At 48.7% G+C, this 23134-nt stretch overlaps 1 protein-coding gene across 18 annotated transcripts in view; it reads right to left on the bottom strand.

Annotated features, from left to right (window-relative positions):
• CACNA1B (calcium voltage-gated channel subunit alpha1 B) overlaps nt 1-22198 on the bottom strand; it is a 309392-nt gene extending 287194 nt beyond the window's left edge. For 9 of the 18 annotated variants that reach the window (XM_039383719.1, XM_039383720.1, XM_039383721.1 and 6 more), the window contains exons 1-3: nt 21504-22198; nt 18478-18583; nt 11266-11405 (exon numbers count right to left, since the gene is read on the bottom strand). In XM_039383719.1, coding sequence (XP_039239653.1) covers nt 11266-11405; nt 18478-18583; nt 21504-21763 — 506 coding nt within the window. In that variant the 5' untranslated portion in view covers nt 21764-22198. The remainder of the gene's footprint in view (nt 1-11265; nt 11406-18477; nt 18584-21503) is intronic. The other 9 variants (XM_039383724.1, XM_039383725.1, XM_039383727.1 and 6 more) reach the window with 2 other exon arrangements.
• Between the last annotated feature and the right edge of the window lie 936 nt (nt 22199-23134).

Below are 23134 nucleotides of genomic sequence, written 5' to 3'. Positions count from 1 at the left end.
TAATCTGAACAGATCTGTGATGAGGTTATAGATGCTGGCAGCTAAATATACAGCATCACTCACTTGGATATGAGCTTCTGAAAAGAATGGGATTAAAAAGACACTTGAGGAGTTTGCTGCACTCCAATCTCTGTCCTGCAGCCACGGCAGCCAGGGTGCAATGGTCCATGTCTTAACCAAGCCAAGACTTCCTCTCCTCTTTTCTCTTTTCTACTTCTGATGACCATCAAGAGAGGTGTTACCCCTTCTCCCCCCAGCCATCACTGCCTGTTTCTTCACAGGGCACAAATAACTTGCTGCAACTTCCCAGAGCTTTTGGCTCCCATCCCTCCCCCAGCGCTGGAGGCCAGGAAAGCAGCAGAGATTTGTCTTTGGCATTGGGAGGGAGGTTTGTTAATCCTCCTGCCCGGCAGGAGAGCTTTCATGCCTGACTTCTGGCAGCTGGACGTGCTTTCAGGTCTGACTAAAGCCTCACTGAGGACAGGGCCACCCTCTGATAAGATAATTTCACCTACCAGAGCCTTCTTCCTTGTTCCAAATCCTGCAAAGGGTGGAGACCACGGCTGAGGAGGGGCCTTGCCCTCCCAAAGCAAGGCCAAGGTGATGTTCCACCTGCTCTGACGGTGCCAGACCTCACTTCTCCACAAAACTAGGACTCCTTTATCCATGATATCAGAAACTACCTTGTATTCACTTTAAATGAGCGACAATTTTCAAACCCAAACCTTTTCCTGAAGCTTAGGCTTGCAGGTTTTCAGGGCACACTTAGCACTGGAGTACTGAAGTTTCTCTCCAGGCTGTAGCAGAGCTTGCAGGAAGATGTTTGATCTTTAAATCAGACATTAAGCAATGAAATGCCACCACCCCTATCGATATTGTCTCATGTACAAACCCACAAAGCTGAGCTCTGACACCTCCTGCTGCGTTCCACGGGTCAGGCTGTAACAGGCTGGATTCCTGCTCCGGAGTCGTGGCTCCAGCATGATCCAGGACAAATTACAAGATAAAGAAAAGGACAATTATGAAACAGCCTGGTCACATTTCCACCCAGCTTATTGCAGGGAGCACCAGGAAAAGGGCCTAATCGTCCTCCTTCAAAAACCCATTTCCTCTCTGGTGCATCTGTAGATGATCTCAAGGCTCCTTTGGACTCAAGACCCAAACCAGACCATTTCAGCTGAAGCAAATCCTTGTGGTGATTTCCATGAGTTAATTACATTTCCATTAGCAAAGAAGTTCTAAAACTTCAATTTCTTCACTGATGCTTTTTGAATCCTGCCAAAATAGATTGGGAAACACGATTTCCTCTCTGCTTTTCTCTATCTATCTCGCCCTTATGAGACCTTGCTCTTAATTTTAACTCTCTCAGCCTTTTCACTTCTCCTTAAATGGACATTTCTTCAACCCTTTAATCATTTTCACAGCCTTTGTCCTAAGCTCCCAAACTTTATTTAAGGAGGCTGCTTCAGGACATTTGAGGTGGGGAACTAAGCCAAAAGACAGTTCCATTTTTCCCTCTTCTTTTTAATTGGAAAATAAGCTGAGAGCTCCAATTTCAGTTCTTTTAAGTCTTCTTTGAACCAGAAGCAAGCTACATCCAACTGAGTATTTCTGATTGTCAGTTTACTTTGAGAGTTCTTCAGCACAGGGACATTTTGTAGCTGAAAAAGTCTCAGTATCCTCCAAACATTTCTGTCCTTCCCTTCTGTACTTTTACATCATCCCATGGACAATCAACAGTCCTCCTAAAGCCTTAGTTTGACTCTGGAAGCTTCTTCTTTTGCAGATCCTTACGGGGAATTTTTACACATGTGATGAGGCAAAGGAGGGTGAGCCAACTTTAACCTCTCTCTAGAAAAATCCACAAGGAAAAAACCTTCAGCAAAGAGATTTATGGCCCAGGTGTGACACACTGAGAGCCCTCTCCTCCTTCAAGAACCCCAAGTGCAATTTCTACCCCCAGTTGCTGCTCCTGATCCTTTCCGTGCTTAAATCTTCCACAGTCCCACATGAACTGACTTGAACTGAGCCAACACTAAACCCATTATTGTCTAAAACCTTGGGTTTAACTCAGGAGTGACCTGAACTTCTCGCTCCAGAGGGATGCTTTTAAAATCCACGGCTGATCACGAGAACCACCCACACACACACACCCCCATCCCTGAGCCAGCTCCTGAAACCAAGGCAGCTCCAGCTCTGACACAACAGGAATATCCACCCCAAAAGCCTGACCTGTTTCCTGAATGCTCCACCCTGAGAAAAGGAGTTTGTTTCCTTTATTAATCAAAAAAAACATTTCAGGTGATTATTTCCCTGGCCATCAACATCCAGGAAAACGGAGGAGGGAGGAGACACTTTTTGTGTCAACCACCAACTTAATTCATGGTGATCATGCCAGGGAGGAAAGGTCTCTGGTGAGTTTTTGAAGAGCACTGTTTGGGTGGCCAAGCTCCTTTGTGGGGATCAGGGAACTTTCCAAACCTTCTAAGCTCAAATAGGTTTGCTGTGTGCCACATGTAGGAAGCAGGACTTCCTCAGCCTGAGCTTCCAGGCTTCCCCAGGGAGGAAAAGTGGCCTTTCCATGCAGTCAGAGGTCCATCCAATGGAGTCATCCTGCAGCACTGACCTCACTGACAATGGATCCCTTCCCTCCACCCCAATCCAGTCAGATCCCTCAGCCCAGAGAAGATCCAAGACAGCTGAAGTTAAGCAAAGAATCTGACTTTGGTATGGAAAGCATCTCCAGGTACCCTCAAATGCCAGGTACTGATCCCAGAGCTTGGCTTATCTAGAGAGAGAGCTGGAGTCCCAAATCCCCCTGTGTTAGCTCCCAGCACTGAAGCCTTGCCCTGGCTTCATTGAAGCCTTGCCCTGGCCACAACATCCCACACACCTTGTTCAGCAAGAACAAAATGGAAAATCAGTTTCCCAAATCCACCAAGTTTTCCTGATCTTTACAGAGAAAGTCAATGGTCCCGGAGCACCCAAACTTTTGGGGTGAGATGTAGATCCAAGGATGTGTGTGCAAACATGACACTGATGGCACTCAGGATTAGATAACAACTAAAACCAGGCTGTTTTTCTAAATCTTCATTCTTTTCAACAGTCACAGGCAGGTTCTTCTCATCCCAGATGAGCAGGCACTTTGCCATCAAAAGCTGGGCCCTTGGGAACTGGGACACAGCAGCAGCAACAACATTTGAGAAACAGGAGTCTGAGATAACCTGCACACTCCTCCTCGTCTAATTATGGGACAGCACTCAACACCACACACAGGATTTGGGTATTTTGGGCTTGGGGATTTTTTTTTTTTTTTTTGCTTGTTGTTTAACTAGGAAGCATTAAAAAAAAAAAAAAAAAGTAGAGCACTTCATGGCTGCAATTTTATTTGCTGTTTTGGTTTTGCGCTGCCAGTATTCACACCCAGCTCCAATAGCAGCTTGCCACCTCTAGAGAAGAGTGAGCAGCCAAGCAGATGCCCACTCGACATGATTCCCAGGGCAGGATCACACGTTAGGAGCAGATCACAAGGGCCAGAGCCCTCTTCCCACCTGCAGTCCCCACGGCTGCCTTTGCAATCAGTACAGCTGGTTCCCTACAAGAGCCAATATTTCCCTGCCACCAACCTCCCTTTGAGAGCCATAAAAAGCTAAAAATACTGTCTGGACTCTGGACTAATGGCCCTGCCTGGCTTTGATGACGCCCTGGCTGCGATGAGATGAGAAAGCACCTCTCCTTTTCACTTGGGATGGTCACTTCTGCTTTAAAGGGAGATCTGAGCGCCCACGAATATTGTCCGACAGTCCCCTCTTTGTGAGCAAAAAGCTTCAGAGAAGCACAAACAGGCACAAAATATGGAAAGCACCATAAGATAAAAACCCAAATAATTTTGTTTCCTCTCCCTTTGGGAAAGGCTCTTTGTTCCTGCCTCAACTTTCTGGCTTCCCATTGTGCAGCTCCATCATTTCTCAGCTCACATACCAGGTATTCAATACCTTGCAGTCACTTCTAATAAAGCAAGGGAGAAGCACATCAATCTCATTATCTGTCTGCCCTTGAGAAGTACTGTGACCTGAAACGTTCACCAGAGCAGAGCCACATTCCAAGGATAACTCCTGCCAGGGAAGGGCTGTCCCCACCCTTGTGAGGGGACTGTGACCATCTGCAGCATCCTCCAAGCACAGCCCTGAGTCCTCCTCTGCCCAGGAAAGTCTCCTTCTAATTTAGCAGCAGCCACACAATTACACCCCCACCTGCTTGACTCCACCTGCCTCTACCCACCCGAATCTGTGCAGAAAAGCCACTCTCAAGTGACAAAAAAGAAAAGACAGGAGCCCTAATTAACACCCCAACAGGCCCAGCATGGCCTGGGTGCCCCTTGGCTAAGAGAAACAAGCCCAGAGGGAAAACATGTTCCAGTCTCAAAGGATCTGCAGCCCCACTGGGCAAACCTGTCTGTGGCAGTGCAAAAAGGAAACAGGGACATTGGCCAGATGGGTTTGGAGGCCCCAATTCCTTCCTCTTTGCCCAGAGTCTGAAGGAAACTGCTTCTCCAGCTCCTCAAGAGCCCAAACAGCCAAGGGACAGAAGACAGAAGAACTTGCTGTTCAAACTGAGACTTCACACACCCTCTTCCCTTCCAGTTATAAACTTTTTCTGCTTCAAAAAAAGAAAACTTGGTTACTTGCCCTCCTGCCTCCCTGCCCTCCCACACCAGCCAGATCACCAGCTGACATTCAGGAAGACAGGTAAATTCCCTTTGTCTTGTCCAGTTTTATCTGATTTAATTTCAGAAGGGACCCTTGGCTTTTCTGAGCCAGAAAGTCTCCATCCATCACTGGAGCATAAAAGAAATTGAAAACAAGGATCAGCTCCATTAAAATCCATAAATGCTTTGCTCTTAGCGTGACTCATGCACAGCACCAACAGCAATCACCTCAGTCCATCACCACCCATACTGCACAACCATGCAGAGATTTACTCCTTTTCCTGGTGATAATTAAGCAAGAGGAAGCTTATCCCTTCTTAAAGTATCCCTTTTCCCAACTCCTGTTGCTGCTCAGCTTTGCTTTCTAGCACAGAGGTGCCAAAAGTTGCACGTCAGGAAAGCAGAGAGAAACCTGCACTTCCCAACCCCTTTATCCCCCACATCTGTAGCTCTAGAGCTTATAAACAAAGCAAGGAATACAGCCTAAAGTGATGGTGCAGGGCATCCAAGGGGGTTGTTTCATTGGAATTTCATTTTTTAATTAGCATGTTCTATGGTTTTTTGCGGGTGAAATAAGGAATCACAGAATCCTGGAATGGTTTGGGTTGGAAGGACCTTAGAGCTCATCTTGTTCCAACCTCCCTGCCATGGGCAGGGACACCTCCCACTGGCCCAGGTTGCTCCAACCTGGCCTTGGACACTTCCAGGGATGGGGCAGCCACAGCTTCTCTGGGCAAGCTGTGCCAGGGCCTCCCCACCCTCACAGCCAAAAATTCCTTCCCAATATCCCATCTAAACCTACTCTCTTTCAGATTGAGGTTATTCCCTCTTGTCCTGTCATTACATACTAGATATTTTAGTTTAAGGGCTTCTTAATGCACAGGAACACGTACATGGAAATAAAAAAACCCTGCAGCCTAAGCATCTGTGTACATTTGGCAGCTTGAAAAATCCCAGCCCTTAATCAGTCATTTATTTCTCCAATAATTCCACAGTCACACCTCCCCCCACACCCTGTCTGGGAGGTCCATCCACCTCAGATGGGAATATCAGAGGTCCACAACCCGCTGCACAGAGCAGGCTGGGTGGTTCCTCTGCCTCCCACTTTGACAGCCATCACTGCAACCCAGGCTGCTGCTCCTCATCCACTGCACCAGGAATAGCAGCTCCCACTGCCCACATAGCAGGATGATCCTGGTAACCAGCAGAGCGAACATCGAGGCTGAACAGGTCTCTGTTATCATAGAATCATAGAATCATAGAATCATAGAATCATAGAATCAGCTGGGTTGGAAGGGACCTCTGAGATCATCAAGTCCAACCCTTGATCCAACCCCGCTGTGGTTCCCAGCCCATGGCACTGATGCCACATCCAGTCTCTTCTTAAAAACCTCCAGGGATGGAGAATCCACCACTGCCCTGGGCAGCCCATTCCAATGGCTGAGCACCCTCTCTGGAAAGAAATTCTTTCTAAACCTCCCCTGGCACAGCTGAAGACCCAGCCCTCTTGTCTTGCTGATGGTTGCCTGGGAAAAGAGACCAACCCCCCCTGGCTCCCCCCTCCTGTCAGGGAGTTGCAGAGAGTGAGGAGGTCTCCCCTGAGCCTCCTCTTCTCCAGGCTGAGCCCCCCCAGCTCCCTCAGCCTCTCCTCCCAGCACTTGTGCTCCAGTCCCTTCCCCAGCCTTGTTGCTCTCCTCTGGACCTGCTCCAGCCCCTCCATGTCCTTCCTGAGCTGAGGGGCCCAGAACTGGACACAGCACTGGGTTACCAAACGAGTTACCTTCCAAATCATCAGCGTCACCAGGAGCTGGGAGCACATTGCTCAGACAATCAGGATAATTCCAGCTTTTTTGCAATTTGTTCCAGACAGGCTGAGACACCCGTAAGAGCACTGACACTCTGGGCTCATCGTTTGGCAGCTCCGGGCCTGGCACACGCTGTCTCTGCCAGTCCCACCCAGAGATCCAGGCAGCTGATCCAACTGGCTCAAGGAGCCACCAGGACTCTTCGAGAGTGTTTAATCCAGGCTGATTGGAAGCCAAAAGGAATTAATTCTGCTCAGAAAGGACGGGGCAGGATCCTTTCAAGCGCTGCAGTTTTAGCAACTCCCGGCGTTGGACAAACACCAGACACGGTTGTGGGCACTCCAAGGGGATGTGATGGAACTGGGAAAGGACCAGAGCAAAGGAGCACGGAAAACTCAGGTCAAGGGAGGTTGGGCAGCATAAACCTCTGACTGGAGAAATGCTGGAGTTTATTAAAACCATAAACATGCAGGAAGTTGAATGATTATTATTCAAACTCTACTGTACAAAATCTAGAAGGCACCAAAGGAAACCTCAGGTAGCTGGTGCTGAAGAAAAAAAAGGGATAAGCAGCACCTTTGTTGTGATATGTAATTAAACCATAGGACCCATTACCCACCATACAATGAAAGCAAAAGTATAAACAAGCTCCAAAATACAACCAAGGAGAACAGACCCCTTGGACCACACAGGTTAAAAGCCCTTTTAAAAGATCCTTTTTTTCCACCTCAAAAATCCCTAGACATCTGAATTTTGGGAACCAGAAAGCTCAGGATCATTTTAGCCATGCCTTGGTCCTCAGCAGTCAGCCTGTGACACCAGCTCCAGCTGGAGAGGATGTTTGTAGGTAAACCCTGCACAGCAGTTCTTTGGGTTGTTGTATCCCAGGCCCAGGAGAAAACTTGCCATGAACTCCAAGAGGAACAGGCCTGGACCCTCCAGGCCCCCTGTCCAGGTTCACATCTCCATCCAGTGCCACCTGAGGAGTTTGGGGATAGGACAACTTTGTTCCAAAGATGACTGTGGATTTCTGAGGATTCCAACCCAAAACACGTTCCAGTGACAGAGTTAAAAAATCCCTTTGCCTCTACCTTGGAAAAAGTGCATTAAGATCATACAGTCCCAGGCCAGCTGAGAAACTGCAATTTGGGGTGATTTAGAGCTGCTAATGGGTGATGTCATCACTGGAGTGAACCCAATCCCCTAAAAATGTGCAAATGAAGTGAGCAGGAGCTATAAAATACATGTATTTCTCTCCTCAGCAGCAACAGGCACATCCCAGCAGGGCAGCTTTCCTGGGTGCTCGTCTACAGCCCGAGGAGTCCACCAGAAATCACTAAAAAAAGGACAAAGAGACCAAAATCTTTTCAAGAAGCAGCAATCTATTCTTCTCCCAGGCCTTTGCTAACAGCAAGTCAGCAGGATTCCTTGGAAGCAAAGGAGAAATAGGCCCCACTGTGGAAAGAAACCGAGGGAGGGTTTTCTGGAATGACAACCAAGGCATTTTGGGCCACTGTCTGTTAGACTCGGGTTTAGCTCAGTGGGATATTGATCCTGGCTGCATAAAACACAGCCCTGCTGTATTTTCTGATTAACAGCTTCTGCTGCCTGGTTTTTGACAAACAAAATCTCCATCGTTGCAGGGAGATGAAAAAATACATTTATCGATAATTCCAGGGTGCAGGCAAAAAAAAAAAAAAAAGGGGGGGGTGGTTGGAAAAAACAGGTGGGAAGGATTTCTGCATGATCACTGTAGTATTTACATAAGGGTAAGTTCAATCAATGCAGAGCCTTCCCCCACAGCCTCCTCCAAAACACACCCAGACTCTGCCCTTTTTCCTATGGAAACAGATAACGAGAGCAAAGCTGCTATTTGCTTTTGTGGGGTTTAGCTAAAAGCTGAAAATGAGATCAGATTTTCTGACATTCAGCATTTACCTCAATAAAAACGGGCACTCAACAGGATTAGCAGGTACACAGCTCTGTGTGTGGTGTCATGAAACACGTTTTCATGATCTTTCATGCTTACACAGAAATAAAATTTAAAAAAATAAGGGAGAGAGAGAGAAATCAAAATCCCTCTGTGATATTGAAGATTAATGTGAAACTGAGCTTGGGAATGAACACTGATCACTGCCTGGGAAACATGAAGTAACATTTCCAAGTAGAAACCTTGCACATATGGCAAAGGAAAGCTTTTGATAGAGTAGTAAAATGGTATTTCAAAAACTGATGTCCTACCTATCTATATTTATAAGAACACATTAAGTACTGGCTTAGCATTGTCCTCTTTTATTATTCCCTAATAAATTACACCCCGATCATTTTTTGAAACGCACGGATCTGAGTCTCCTTTCCACAGAAGTGAAAATTAAGTTCCCACTCATGTCACCACCTCTCAGTCCCTCCCTGGAGAACCAGCTGGGTTTGGCAGCAGCAAATGTTCTTCCTCAACAACCTGCCTTCAGTCTCGAGGCAGAACCGAGGAGGTTTGTCTCAAATGAGACAAAAGGGGATGTTTCTCTCGAATAAACAACCTTGCTCTGGCTTCTCCAAGCCCCTAAATCAAAGCCCCAAGCTCAGGCAGGCAGTGGGGGGATGAAAAGGTTTCTGGGCAGTGAAGGAAGCCCAAGGAAGAGGAACTCCTGCTTTCCAGCACAGCCCCATGGCAACACAGCAGCGAGCTAAGAACACAATAAGGATCTAGGAAAAACACCACAGGCTACAGAGAAAACACTAATTCAGTCCCCTGTGTGAGGCTGCAGGTTTTGCAGTGCTGTTTCTCTACTGTAGGTCCCTCCAGCTCGTTCCTGGGCTGGAAATGCAGCCCCACACTCAGGAAGGAATCCAACCCAGCACACGAGGAACGCCGGGATTTTCGGGAGCCTTCCCCCAAGCACCACAAATGTTACATCCAGCCCTTGAACGAGAGGATTAGAGGTCTGGGGAGACGATTCTTGGGCTTAATGCTGCTGAGCTGAGCCTTTGCCACTCCTGCACTGCCCGCCTGGTGGGAAGCCCCCGTACGAGGCGGCTTCCCCGGAGCCCGGTCGGTGTCACCATTGGAAACCAGCAGCTCTGACGTGGCCGGGACTGTGCTGGAGAGGAACACGCCTGTTTGCAGAGGGAACAGGGCTCCTCGGTCCAGCTGCCTCATCGAGCTGATAGTCCTCAATTATGCTCCCAGATCAAACAGAGCTGCAAACAGCTCCCCCAACAAACCCAGCTCCGCTCAGACACCGGCGCTCGGCGACTCACGGCCCGCGGCGATTCCACGAGCGACTCTCCAGCCGCTCTTGTAAAACTTTGAGCGTCTCACTTGTAAAGAAACCAAACATCTCTTGATTCCTGGCATGTGTTTATGAGAAAATAAAAAAGCCCTGTCTAAACAGTATGGCTGGAGTTCAGAAAAGCTTTTCTGTAGAGCCTGAGCTTTGAGCACAGAAGCGCTGGAGTCAGCTGAATCCAAAGGTGTACTTGAATGCTTTGTTGAAGGATAAATTCAAACACATTCCAAAGTGCCTTCCAGAATCAGGGCCTTGATTTTAATTTTTTATTTTTTTTTTAGCTCACAAAAGGGCGTAGAACTGACTAGGAATCAGCACATGCCATGGGTGTGAATAGTTGTAGCATCTGTGCTAATTCTCTTCTCATCCTGGTACCCCCCGTGCTCCTGAGTACATAAATCTGATTCTCCTCGTGACTCCACTGAAGTTCCCATTGATTAAATCCCCAACCCAGCAGCAGGAGAATCAAACCCCACATATTTATTCTCTTCCTCTCAATGCATAAAGGATTCCCTTTGGCCTCTCAGTTGCTGGATCACATGGTGCCTGAATGCAAAGAGAATTCCAGTGATAATGTGGCTAATGAATACATTTGTATATGTGTGCAGGCATTTCCCTGCTCTCCACCACTAACCAGAAAATACAGACACATTCACACACAGGAGCAGAGAAGGTGTGGGAAAGGAAGGATTTGGGGAGCATGTTAATACCAGGCTGGGGGAAAACTGACTGAAATCCTTCCAAGCTGAAGGCTGCAAGCTCAGGACCTCAGGGAACATTTCCTTTGGAGCTTTAAAGCCCAATTTGTAGACTACAAGTGATACTTAATATTTGTGTTTCCATTATACCCTCCAGTCATATAAATAAATATACATTACAACAGTTTCTAATGTAAAATATTGTGAGCATTTCCAAGAAAGAAACCAGCGACATCATTTCAAACCACTGCACAAAATACACAGGTGACATTTGCCTTAATAAGACATTTTGAATTCTTTTCAAGCATCTTTGAATTCTGTTCAGAAAAGTTATTCGGTAGCAGAACAAATGCACTCCTGCAAAAACTTTGCTGATTTCGGAGTTGTAATAGCTTAAAAATGGGATGCTTTTAATTTGTTAGCACGTTCCATGTTGACTTTTAAAGTCATCCTGTAATGCTAAATAGATTGGTTTAAATCAGGCTCAAGTACCAGTGGCAAACAGAACCTGCAAAGCCAGGGAAATGTTAGGAAGACTCTGGATAAGATACACACCAGAATACCTACAAATAAATATCCTTAAGGAAAACCACTTTTTAGTTGGTTCCAACACTCTAAAAGTGACTCGTTCAGCACAACAAATCCTACAGTCAGAAATGTAGGGATATAATATTTCCCTCAAATCAATCCCACTCCAACCCAGAGGTAAAAACCAACACAAATCAGAGTGAGAGGCCCCCTTAAAGCCGGGGTGAGAAGTCACCTACCCTGTGAGGACCACGACGAAATCCATCACGTTCCAGCCGTTCCGCAGGTAAGAGCCTTTGTGAAAAACAAACCCCAGAGCGATGATTTTTATCCCAGCCTCGAAACAAAATATTCCAATAAAGTAGGGCTCAGTGTCGTCCTGAAAGAGAACAAAAATCAGGGGGATCAAGTCACATGAACAGCTCCAGGCACCAGCTTCACACCCTTTTCCGCTCCCCGAGATGAAACTTTCCTGGAGCACAAAGAGGAATTTCATTATTATTTCTCTGGAAGTAATTTTTTTTATTTTAAATTGGGAATTCTATTTGCCTTCCTTCTGATTTTTTCCGCCCCGTTCTTTCCACGCAATCGTCCAGCAGGAATTTCGAAGCTGAAATTTTGCACTAAGGGCATATTTAAACTTGCTATCGCATATTCCAGTGTTTATTGACATGGAAAAAGAAGTGCTTCACCATTCATCCAGGAACTCGAAACAAGAGGGTATCTTGGGGATTAACAGTCAGCACAGAAAGCTTGTGAACACTGACAGGAAATTATTTATTTATCATTTATTCATCGGTTCCTCCTTCACTCTTTCTCCTCCATTTTCTCAGTTTCCACAGCCACAGTCTCATTTGTTTTCCTTTCACTGTGTGTCTGATTAAGGGAGAAAACCCCATTCCCTCTCAGCAGGAACAATAAGATTTGTGCCTCAGATCTATGGGGCAGATTTTGGGATCTCAACTTCATGTCTTACCTACATTTCTCCTACAGAGAAATTAAACTTAGTCTCCCCACTTTTACTAAACCATTTATTTCATCTATTTTATATATTTATTTCAGTCATTATTTATTTTAAATTTATTAATTATATATTTATATTAAAATATGTTTCTACAGCTTATATATTATATATTTGCACTTATTACTTATGTTATATATTTATTTCACCTAAACCATTTATTTCAGCAACTCCACCTCCCATTCCCCTGTGGCCTGGCAAGGTGACAGTCACCTGCAGATCACAAACACTGAATGGCCACAGATGTCTCAATATTATTATATTATATTGTACATTATTGTATTATACATTATTATATTATATTATACATTATTATATTATATTGTATTTATTATATTATATATTATAAATACAATCTATACGATTTATACCATTTATAATATATATATTATATATATAAAATATATATATTTATAATATATATCTTATATATTATATATATATTATATTTATATTTCTTTATTATAGATTATTTAGTATTAAATTATTGACAGGAGTTTCAATACAAATTCAGTGCCAAATGAAAACATATACATTTGGAAGTCAAAGATGGAGGCAAAAAATGGGAACAAAGAGGTAAAAGCAAAGGAGATTGATTTCAAGCCCATGTTAATTGGCTTTGGCACCTGTAACCAATTTCCAAATGTGCCTCAGATCCCTGTTTTCAACCGAAGTCAATGGAAGTAAAGCAGCCCTTCCCAAAGAGAAGCAAACTTCCAAATTAAGAGATTAGAAATCTTTTTTTTTTTCCAGTGGCATTTCTGACCATCAGAGCCATGGGGCTGAGCTGCTCTTTGATGGACAGTTGCTTCCATTTTGCAATTCTGCTAATGACAAAAGGGGATTGTTTGTTCTCTTCTACGGAAGGAGCAGGAATGTCACGGCTCGTGGGCCCAGGAGGAAGGAGCAGGTTTGACACAGGGATGTGTTTGACCAGCTCCTGCTCAGCTCTGACCCAGACCCGCGCTTTGGGCACAGCACTTGAGTGAAAAATCAGGTTTTTCACTCCTAAATTTGGGCCTGTTCAGCCTCAAGAAGAGAAGACTGAGAGGAGACCTCCCAGATATCCATCAGGGGCTGCAGGGAGGGGGCAGAGGATGGACCAGGCTCTGCTCGGGGGGCCCAGCGGTGGCACAGGAGGAACGGGCAGGAACTGATGCCCAGGAAGTTCCACCCGGACATGAGGAAGAACCTCTTTGCTGGGCAGTGACTGAACAGAGACCAGAGAGGGGGTGGAGTCTCCTCACTGAGGATGTTCCAGAACCTGGATGCAATCCTGTGCCGTGGGATGGCCCTGCTGGAGCAGGGAGGTGGCACCAGTTGGGACACTGTGGGCCCCTCCACCTGACCTGGTCTGTGACTGTGTAACACAACAGCACATCCCCCCACAGGGGCTTGGCTGGAGGCACATCCCAACTCAGCAAGCCCACCAGAGAGCACTAATCACTGGAGATGCCTCCAAGCTGCTGGAAAATACTCCCTCTGGACAGGCTTTTCCATCAGGGGCCGAATTAAGGTTTTATTCCTACAAATCAACACCCTACACCCCTACACACCTCAGAGGGCCCAGCTCTTCCACACACTTCATCCTTCACCCTGTATTATCTCCATTCCCTCCACCTTTCCTGCCTCAGCAACCCCCCTCCCACTCTCCTGTGGCCTGGCAAGGTGACAGTCACCTGCAGGTCACACACAGGCACTGACTGGCCAGACAGAAAAACACAGCAGGGCAAAGTTGAGCTCTCATTGTAGGCCTTTGGCTGAAATGGAGAGGAGAAAATAAAAACCCACACCCAAAACTAACTTCTCTTCCACTCAAGGAGATGTTTCCACAAGCAGCAGCACCTCCAAGCCCTCTGTGCCTCCACAGAGCCTCCCCAGTGCTGCTCAGAGGACACAAACCAGCACTGACAGACCTCCAGCTGCCCATCCCAGCGCTGTTTACCCACAGAGAAACAGCGACAAAGGCCATCAGACCTTTTATAACCTTCAACAGAAATCCTACAATAAGCATCTTCTTCCAGCAGTTGCTCCACAGCAAGAGCTGGAGGGATCCCAGGGATCAACCCAGACAGAAAAGAGGGAATAAGGAAGAGGGAGTCACAAATCATCCTATGTGGTTTCAGAAGTTGCCTTACTGCTCCTCTACTTTCCCTCATGCACAGAGGGACTGCTCTTCAACCCCACAACACCTCCTAGTTCAACAGCTATGGATAATCCCTGGAAACAAAGGCCTCCCAGCCCATCCCATATTTCCATCCCACAACTACAAGCGTGCCTCTAAAAATAACTCTTCTAACACACCCAAAAAAAGCTACCTTTACCCACATCCACTCCTCCACATTACTCCCTCACTTCCTTGAAGCCTCATATCTACTCTGCTCCCAGTCTTTGCTCAATCTAGGTCAGGTGCCTTGTGATTACAGCTCCCAGCTTTAAAGAGCCAGCCTTCAGGTACTCCAGGGTTTGATAGGATATGCTCTTCCCAAAGTTAGGACTGCACAAAGCGCTTAGGAAGCGAGTCAAAGAAGTTCTGAGCTTTCAGGGAAGCAGGAGGGCTCACAGATGGATTTGGGTATTTATTACGAAGCAAACCAGTCAGGTTGGCAGTGAGCAGCTGGGGAAATAAGAAGGGATGGAAAGAGGGTCTTTTCTAAAGCCTGCCTAAATTTACACTGACTCAACCTAAGAATCAGGGCAGTCACAACGAGATGTGCCCCTTTGGGTAGAGGTCCAAAAAAGGATTCACAGGACTGTGTGTGACGGAAGGAGGGCAAGGACACGGGTGAGATGCCCTGGGCAGCACTGGAATGGCACTGCCGTGTGCTCAGCATCCCTGCTGCCAGCACGGCCTGCAGCCCCCTCCAGACAGGAGGCTGTGCCCTGCTTGGGTTCAAGAGCAGGAGAGCAGGTGATAATGAGTGTCAGTGTGTGAGCGGGGAAGGAGGGCGGAGAATTTGGGCAGCAGCCAGAGCTGTGCCAGCAAGTTGTTTGCTGTGGACACAGCAAAGCTTGAGACTGGGCCAAACACACATTTAATCAATATGTTTCAGATCAGAAACAACTTCTGAGTCTGGAAAGTCATTACTATTCCTAGTCCACGTCCTAGTGTCTTTCCTTGGCCTTCGGATGTGACAGCCTTGATGGGTTTGGGTGTGAAGGCTTTTGTTCATGCAAAGGTTAATATGAACAGCTCACATATGGCTGCAGGAAGTGCCTGTGGATGGGATAAAGCATTAAATCCATTAGGAAATTGCAAGAGCTGTCATGGTGAATATTTGAGAAAAGTCATATCTGTCCTCACATCAAAACCAGCCCAAGCCCTGCAGGGAACATCCTACAGCCCCCCTGGTGTCTTCAAACAGGGGCTGCCCCAGAGCAGGGCAGAAAAGAGATTTCCTGTCCTGCAGGTTCTGAAATCACCTGTCAGACTGGGCCAAATCTAAAATCACCTGAAGCTTCTCATGGAAAACTGAGCCATTGGGAAGGAAGCAGGGAGGGAAGGAGTGTCTCAGCCTGCACAGCCAAGAGCATCGTGAGCATCCACCAGCGAGGCCATTCAGGGCTGGGAGGGGAAGTTCACAGTCTCACATTTGGAGCTCTCAGCACCAGGCTCTGGGCCACTCAGTACAACTCCCTCAGCATCTTTTAGCTTGGCAGCATTCCAGTGTGTACAAACAATGCAATATTTATTGGGGCACAGGGAGCCTGACTCTACAACCACTGGCTGAGGCACTCACTGAGATGGGCAGGATCAAATCTGCAGCATCTCTGTCCACTGGACAACTGCTGATGTGAATTAAACCCTTCCAGCAACCAAAGCACGTGAGAGCTCCAGCTCAGAGCGGGCGAGAACCTCGGGGGTAGGTCAGTCTGCTGCTGCTGGGAGAACGAGCTGATTTCTCTTGTCTGAAGATGAAACCAATACTCCAGTTCACTACTAAATTCTCTGACCACCAAACTGGTGTTTTTCGGAGCTTTTGTCCAAAATTTCCACCCCAGAGCCAAGTGCTGCTTTTCTGTGCTACAAACCACATGCAGGAAATGGAGAGAGAAAAATTCCTCCTAACTCAGCCATTCCAAGTCCTGAAATATTGGAGGTACTGAGGCATCACTTGTGCTTCATTAGCCCTGTTTGTCAAAGTAAGAGGAGCACAGAAAACAGCCAAGTGAGATTGCACTGCAGGTTCATCTCTTGGGTCTCAGGGGAGATAAATAGAAGAAAATGTTGATTAGAAGACAAAAATCATTAAAATGTTTGTATGGGCTCCTCCCTCTTCTCCTCAGCTTTAACAAACAGACAGTCTTAAGATTTTTGTCTTTGTATCTGTGGAATAAAGTACCCAGGCAGCTCTGGTTTTACTTCAACAGCTCTGCCTACATCTCCAGTCATCAAAGGCTCGTGATGTGCGTCTCACGTCCTCAACATCTGATTAACTCTTCAGTGATGAGCCCTCACTCCAATTTGAATATTTCAATGAACAGGGAGATGGAAATATATATCCATCAATCATTAACCAAGAAAAGGCCAGTTCCATTCCTGCCAAAGACAGCCCAAAAGCACCTGCTGTTCTGCAGAGGCATAGAATTTGGCTCAACAAACCTGTAAATGTATGGGAATGTTCACCCACTCTGGTTTAACATGGATTTGTAACATTTTCAATGAAGCAACTTCCAGTTTGTGGAAGCAGCAGGAACGCTCTAAAGCAGCTTCACTTTGAAACCAGAAGACACTTTTTCTTACTCACAATGCTTAATCTTTCCAGCATATGTTGAAAATAAAAGATATTTCATGACTTGTAAAGACTCTCAGTGTTATTCCACACTAAACCCCTTTATACTTCAGTTATGAATGTGCTGTAGCTAAAATGTTTTAAGAATACCTGGATCAAAGGCAATGGTACACAACAGGGATGAAAATCAGGAGTTAATTCTTCCTTCCTCACCAAGGCAGAGTCAACAAGGCAGAGACTGCATTTAATACACACAGTTATCTTACAATATCTGGTGGTAATACCAGTGCCCCCTTTGGAATGATTTGAGCAGGAACTGAAGGTGTTTGTGCCATAAAATGGAATCAATACAGTGGGGAAAAGGACAATAAAATGCCTGTGGAATCCCCTTATAAATCTGGGGACATAGAGAAACATAAAACCAACTTGTTAACCACACCTGCTGCTGCTTAAAACATCACCAAAGGGTAACCAGACCAAAACAGCCACAAAACTGTTTCTCCCTTCACTAGTCCATATGTTCATAACCATGGAAAGCGTTTTCCAGCTCGGTCACTACCCTGGGCCTAAACTTGTGCTTTGCTCACAGCCCCAGGCTGGCCTTGCTGACCCCTCCTAAAGCACACAGAGAATGTTAAATGGCAGAGAGATCAACAGAAATGCATGTATTTATCTTATCCTCCTCACTTGTTAAGCAGAAATAATTCAGGGACAATAAGCAAACCCCGTGGAGGTGAACAGGCAGCAGGAGCAGCTCCATTTCCAATTTAGGACCAAGTAGGTGACCCTGATGCTCCTTTTGGATCCATCACTAACACACTTTTCCTGCTTCTGAAGGATGAGATTGTGAGAGTTGCCCACCCTTGGAAACTGCAGCAACCAGTGTACAGGGCCTCTAGTTTTTGGCAGCAAGCCTAATATTATTTTTGTTTGCATAACATCATATCTACATGGCAAACACATATGGATCCATATTTATTCATCCATATTTATTCAGCCTTTGAACATGCACCAGGATTAATGCATTTGGGCATGCAAGACTTTCCAGATCATTAAGAGTAGGAGAAAAATCAACCCAAGTGTTACACATTTTTCCTACATGATAAATGGAAGAACTGTTTTGAAGCTATTCTTCTATTTTCTTTTGAAATAAGGTAATTGGGCTCATTACCATAAAGCCTGCAGGGAAATTATTTTCCTCTGTAAGTTGGTTTCATTTTTTTTGGAAGGGAAATGCAATCATCTAAACCCAAAGTTTGCTCTGTAGGATCCTTCATATGCACAGTAGCAGGAAGAGACTCTTGAACCTGAAAGGTTACTCTGTTCTACCACTCCCTGGGAAAATATCACAGAAGTTTATTTGATTCCAGAGATAATTCTAAGCATTTATCAGTCCTTTCTTGTCTTGGTTTAGAGACAACCTGAGTTTGTAGCTCTTCTGATGAGAACAGAAGCTCCATCTCCTCTCCTGCAGCTGGGCAGGGCTGGCTGGAGTGATGAAGCATTTGTGCAGATGGGATCGGGGGGGAGAGTTCTTCTTGTTGGCACTGAGCGATTTTTTTTGTGATTGGCAGATCAATGCCTGTTTGTTTACGTGTGGATCTTTAAAATAGATGCCAGCACTCCCAGCACTGGGGGGCTGAGTGTTTTCTGCATCAGAGCAGAACAAAAACTGCACATAAATAAATGCAACTCACCAATCTCTCCGACATCGGCGTCTTGTCTCCATCCGGCAAGTGTTGTTCCAGAGCCAGCACGATACAATTGGCTATGATTGTAGCTAAAATCATGTATTCAAATGGAGTGAGGACCAAAAAGTTAAAGAAGAGACTGGACAACAGAAGGAGAAACTCGTCCAAATCCCATTTCTACCCCCAAAGTCACATTAATTGAGCATTCTAAGATTTCTCGTATTTTTGAAGGCATTCAGTCTCCCTGACTTCCTCAGTTCTTTCTGGGTTGTGTTTGGAAGAAAAGTAGGCAATTGGCTCTCTTCTTTGAGAGTCAGAGTTTTACAGAGAGTCAGAGCTGCTCAAGGAATTTGGGAGCAAGAAAGCAAAAGGTCCAAAGGAAACAAAAACCTATTAATAATCATTGGTTTAAAATGAGATTGATAAACTGAACTGCCTCAGAATAGATTATACAGCTGAGCACCATCTGCTGAATTGTCCTTCAGAAACATTTCCCTTCAACACATGGTGCAAATAAAGTGATGGGCTGGAAAAGTTTGTCTACACAGGTCCAAAACGTGAATTACTACTGGATTGCAATTCTCCCAGTGAGAATAAAATCACCAGCGCCCTTTCGGGATGTAGGAGAGAAGCAATCCCAGGGGAAGGATCCCGACCCGGCACCGGGTCCCTCCTTTTGCTGTTGTCTCCAGCCCCGAGCTGTGCCGAGCCCCAGCTCTCCCAGGGCAGAGCTGCACCACGGAGGGCAGAGGGGCCTGAGGGTGGGAGATGGATCCGCTCAGCACCACAGGGAGAGGCTCAGCACCATGAGGAGAAACTCAGCACCACGGGGAGAGACTCAACACCACGAGGAGAGAGGATCAGCACCACGGGGAGAGATCAGTCCAACACAGCGGGGAGCTCTGCTCAGCACCAAGGACTATGTGTTCGGCACCACGGAGAGCTCAGCTCAGCACCGTGGAGAGCTCAGCTCAGGACGGCGGGGAGCTCAGCTCAGCACCAGGTTCAGCACTGTGGAGAGCTCGGCGTGGTACCAAGGACAGCACCAGTTGGCACCCTGGAGAGCTCGGCTCAGCACCGCGGTCAGCTCAGCTCAGCACTGTGGAGAGCTCTGTTCAACATCGCAGGGAGCTCAGCTCAGCACCACGGGGAACTCGGTTCTAAACCGCAGAGAGCTCGGCTCAGCACCGCGGAGAGCTCAGCTCAGCACCACACAGAGCTGGGTTCAGCGTCACAGAGAGCTCGGTTCAACACCTTGGAGAACTCAGCTCTACACCCCTCAATCTCGGCTCAGCACCGCGGAGAGCTCGGCTCTACACCCTACAGAGCTCGGCTCAGCACCGCGGAGAGCTCGGCTCTACACCCCTCAAAGCTCGGCTCAGCACCCCTCAAAGCTCGGCTCAGCACCGCGGAGAGCTCGGCTCAGCACCGCGGAGAGCTCGGCTCTACACCCCTCAAAGCTCGGCTCAGCACCCCTCAAAGCTCGGCTCAGCACCGCGGACAGCTCAGCTCAGCACCGCGGAGAGCTCGGCTCTACACCCCTCAAAGCTCGGCTCTACACCCCGCAAAGCTCGGCTCAGCACCGCGGACAGCGCCCGGCCCCGCCCGCCCAGCGGCCCCGCGGGGAAGGGCCGGTGGCTCTGCCGGTCCCGGTGGCTCCTCCGGTCCCGGTGGCTCCGCCGATCCCACCGGCTCCGCAGAGCCGTGGATCCCGTCCCCACACCCCCGGGAAAGACGCAGCCGAGTGGCCCAAGAGGCAGGGCAGGGACAGACTGCGCCCGGCCTCGCGGGCAGGGCGATGCTCTGCCTGCCACCGGGGCTTTGGGGCTTGTTTATCCACGCTGGAATGCAGGGAAGGAGAAATGGATCGGGAAGCACAGCAATCCCTGGGATTGTATAACATGGACAGAAAGATCAATACGTGTGTGTGTTCAGAGAGAAGGGAAGTGCGTTCGCTCCACGGGTGTATTTTTCCTGTGAGCCCCTCAGGAAGTGAAAACTGGGGAAGCCTAAAGAGGAGCTGGCCTCTGTGGCAACTGAAAGTGTTGCTAGGAGGCTGGGAGGAGGCCTGGCTGCCGTTAGCTGGGGATTAACAGGGGTGTGATATCAGATGAAAAGAAAGCAGCCGGCTCCCTTGAGACCCCCAGTGCGATGCACTCCTGTACACACACACACACATCAGCTACTCCCTGGTGGCCTCAAACACTCTGCTCCCCTTTGCTCATGGCTTACAACCAGCATTCCCAGCAAAGCCCCCTCCTGAGGATCATCACTCGGCCTGGGAGCTGGGGCTCGGACAGGAAGCATCTGCCCCTTTCACCACACAGCAGACGATCCCTCTCCCCACTTACTGCCTCCCTCTGCCTCAAGGCTTTGCTAATATTTTTTTTTTTAGTACAGCCTAAGCTTAGACTACGCACCTCATCGGAGTGCCATGATTCATGTTGATTCTAATGGATTCAGGTTTAGGGGATGTGCTAAACCTGAGCTGCAATGATTGTATTCCTGGGATTCGCCAGGTACCTGGGCTATCAATGTCCCTACTATCAATGCAGCTTTAATGCTAAGGTGTCACCATTTTTATCCCTTCTGCTGTTCAGAGTGAGACAGAAGAGTTGGAAGGCTCCAAGATGGAAATAAGAATCAGGATTCATCGGCATGAACCTCACAGAACCCTTTGCAGTTGGCTTAAATTGTAGGGAATGTAAATCTACATGTCCACCTCACACCTAAAGACACACTGGCATGCACGTATGTCTGACACAGAGCCCTGGCATAAGGCACCCCCAAAACACCCTCTGCTGTGCCCACAGGAGGAGCTCCCCGTGATCCCCATGGACACGGCCGTGCGTTATGTCGGGCACAGGGATCCGTGGCACACACACCCACCGCACACCCTGGCTCACACATGCACGTCTGCATTAGCCCCAGACACTCATCCTGCGCTGCCCAGAGGGGTCTCTTCCCCTCAGCCTCCCTCTCCCCCTCCCCACCTTCCCCCCCGTGCCCACACAGCCTCCCTGAAAGGATATGGCCATTCTGTTATTCGCTTGGCGTATTTCCGTATAACATTATCTTCACTGAAGATGAAGAGGGATCTGTTGACTGTGAAGCAGTTCTGTTTGACAGGGATGGGGTTGTAGAGAGCCATAGTCCTGGCCCTCTGAGCCATCGACTGCTTATACATCCTTTGGCCGGCTTGGGGGCCACCTTGCCGGCTGCTCCCTCTTCCAGCCCCGGCCGGCCCTCCACCTCCATAGCGGGTCGGCAGATCATCCCCAAACCGAGCCATCCTCGCGGTGCACGGAGCCGGGCGCTACAATCCAAACTGGCAGCCGAGGCGAGAGGAAGACGCATCACAGCGCGCAGCACTTCTCCCTCCGGGGGCTTCAGTCGCGGGATCGGGATTGATCGCAGTAAAAATATATTGATGTATTATAAAAAAAATAAAATTAAAATAAAATAAAATAAAAATAAAAATCCCTTTCCCTTCCTCCACCCCCTGCGCTTCCCCCGCCGCGGTGGCTGCCCGGGGGTAGGAGGAAGGCGCCGGGGCTCCGCTCACCTCCCCGCACAGGTGCCGTCTCTCCGGCCCGACCTCATGGCCGGGGCGGCGGGGGGGGCGGCCGCGGCGGTCGCGGTGCCTCGGCTGGGCTGGGAAGGGGCTCTGCGCTGCTGCCGTGCCCGCCGCGGGAGCGCTCGCCGTGCCCAGCCCAGCCCAGCCCGGCACGGCTCCGGCACGGCCCGGCCCCGCCGCATGTGATGCCCGGAGCCAATGGGGCCGCCGCGGCTCCGCCCGCCCCAGTCACCGGCACCGGGGGGCGGGAGGAGGGAGGATGGAGCCCGGCCCGGCCCGGCAGCCACCGCCCACCCCGGTAAAAACGGCGGAGCCGCGGCTCCTCCCCGGGGGAAGGAGGGATGGACCCCTCCCGTGCCCCTGCGCAGCGCTCCGCGGGCGCGCAGAGCCCCGGCCGGGGGTGCTGCCGGCCGGGAAGGGGGTGCTGCCGGCTGGAAAAGGGCGGGGGGCACAGGCGAGGCGGCCCCCGCGCCTGCGCGCCCTGCCCAGATGTGCCCTGCCCAGATGTGCCCTGCCCAGATGTACCCTGCCCAGATGTGCCCTGCCCAGATGTGCCCTGCCCTGCCCAGCTGCCGCGCCCAGGGGTGCCCCCACGGCGCAGCACCCCCAGCACCCCCGTCCGTGCGATCAGAAGCCCCCGGGAAGGCTCAGCCGGGGGGGACAGTGCGGGGGGTGCGGGGCAAGCGGGGGGCTCGGTCCGCAGCCCCCGGGGCAGGGAGGGATGCGGGGGGCCGGGGGTGCAGCCCCCGCAGCAGCGCCCGGGGACAAAGCGGTGCGGGGATGCGCCGGATTGAAACAGAGCTGCGCCCTTCTGGACAACTTACTTTGTTTCTCCTTGGTTTGAATGACTCCTGCAGAGCGCTGGATACCTTTAATCCTGTATTTATGGACGAAATCCTTTAATCCTGTTTATTCCAACACCCTCTGTTGCTTCCCTCCACCACGAGTCAGAGAGAGAACTCCTCCTCGTTCCTGGAGCGCCGCACGGCAACAGCCACTGCAGTGGCTGGGGAGGAAATGCTTTAGCATTTCGGCTAAATTTGGGATACAAACTATTAACTTTTTAGAAGGGACCCTCCGGAGAAG

The sequence above is a fragment of the Pipra filicauda genome, unplaced genomic scaffold (assembly GCF_003945595.2).
Source record: "Pipra filicauda isolate LSUMZ 115617 unplaced genomic scaffold, ASM394559v2 scaffold321_size1097455_pilon, whole genome shotgun sequence".
Taxonomy (NCBI): domain Eukaryota; kingdom Metazoa; phylum Chordata; class Aves; order Passeriformes; family Pipridae; genus Pipra; species Pipra filicauda.
The sequence above is the reverse complement of the archived record's forward strand: the minus strand, read 5'-3'. Positions and strand labels throughout refer to the sequence as shown.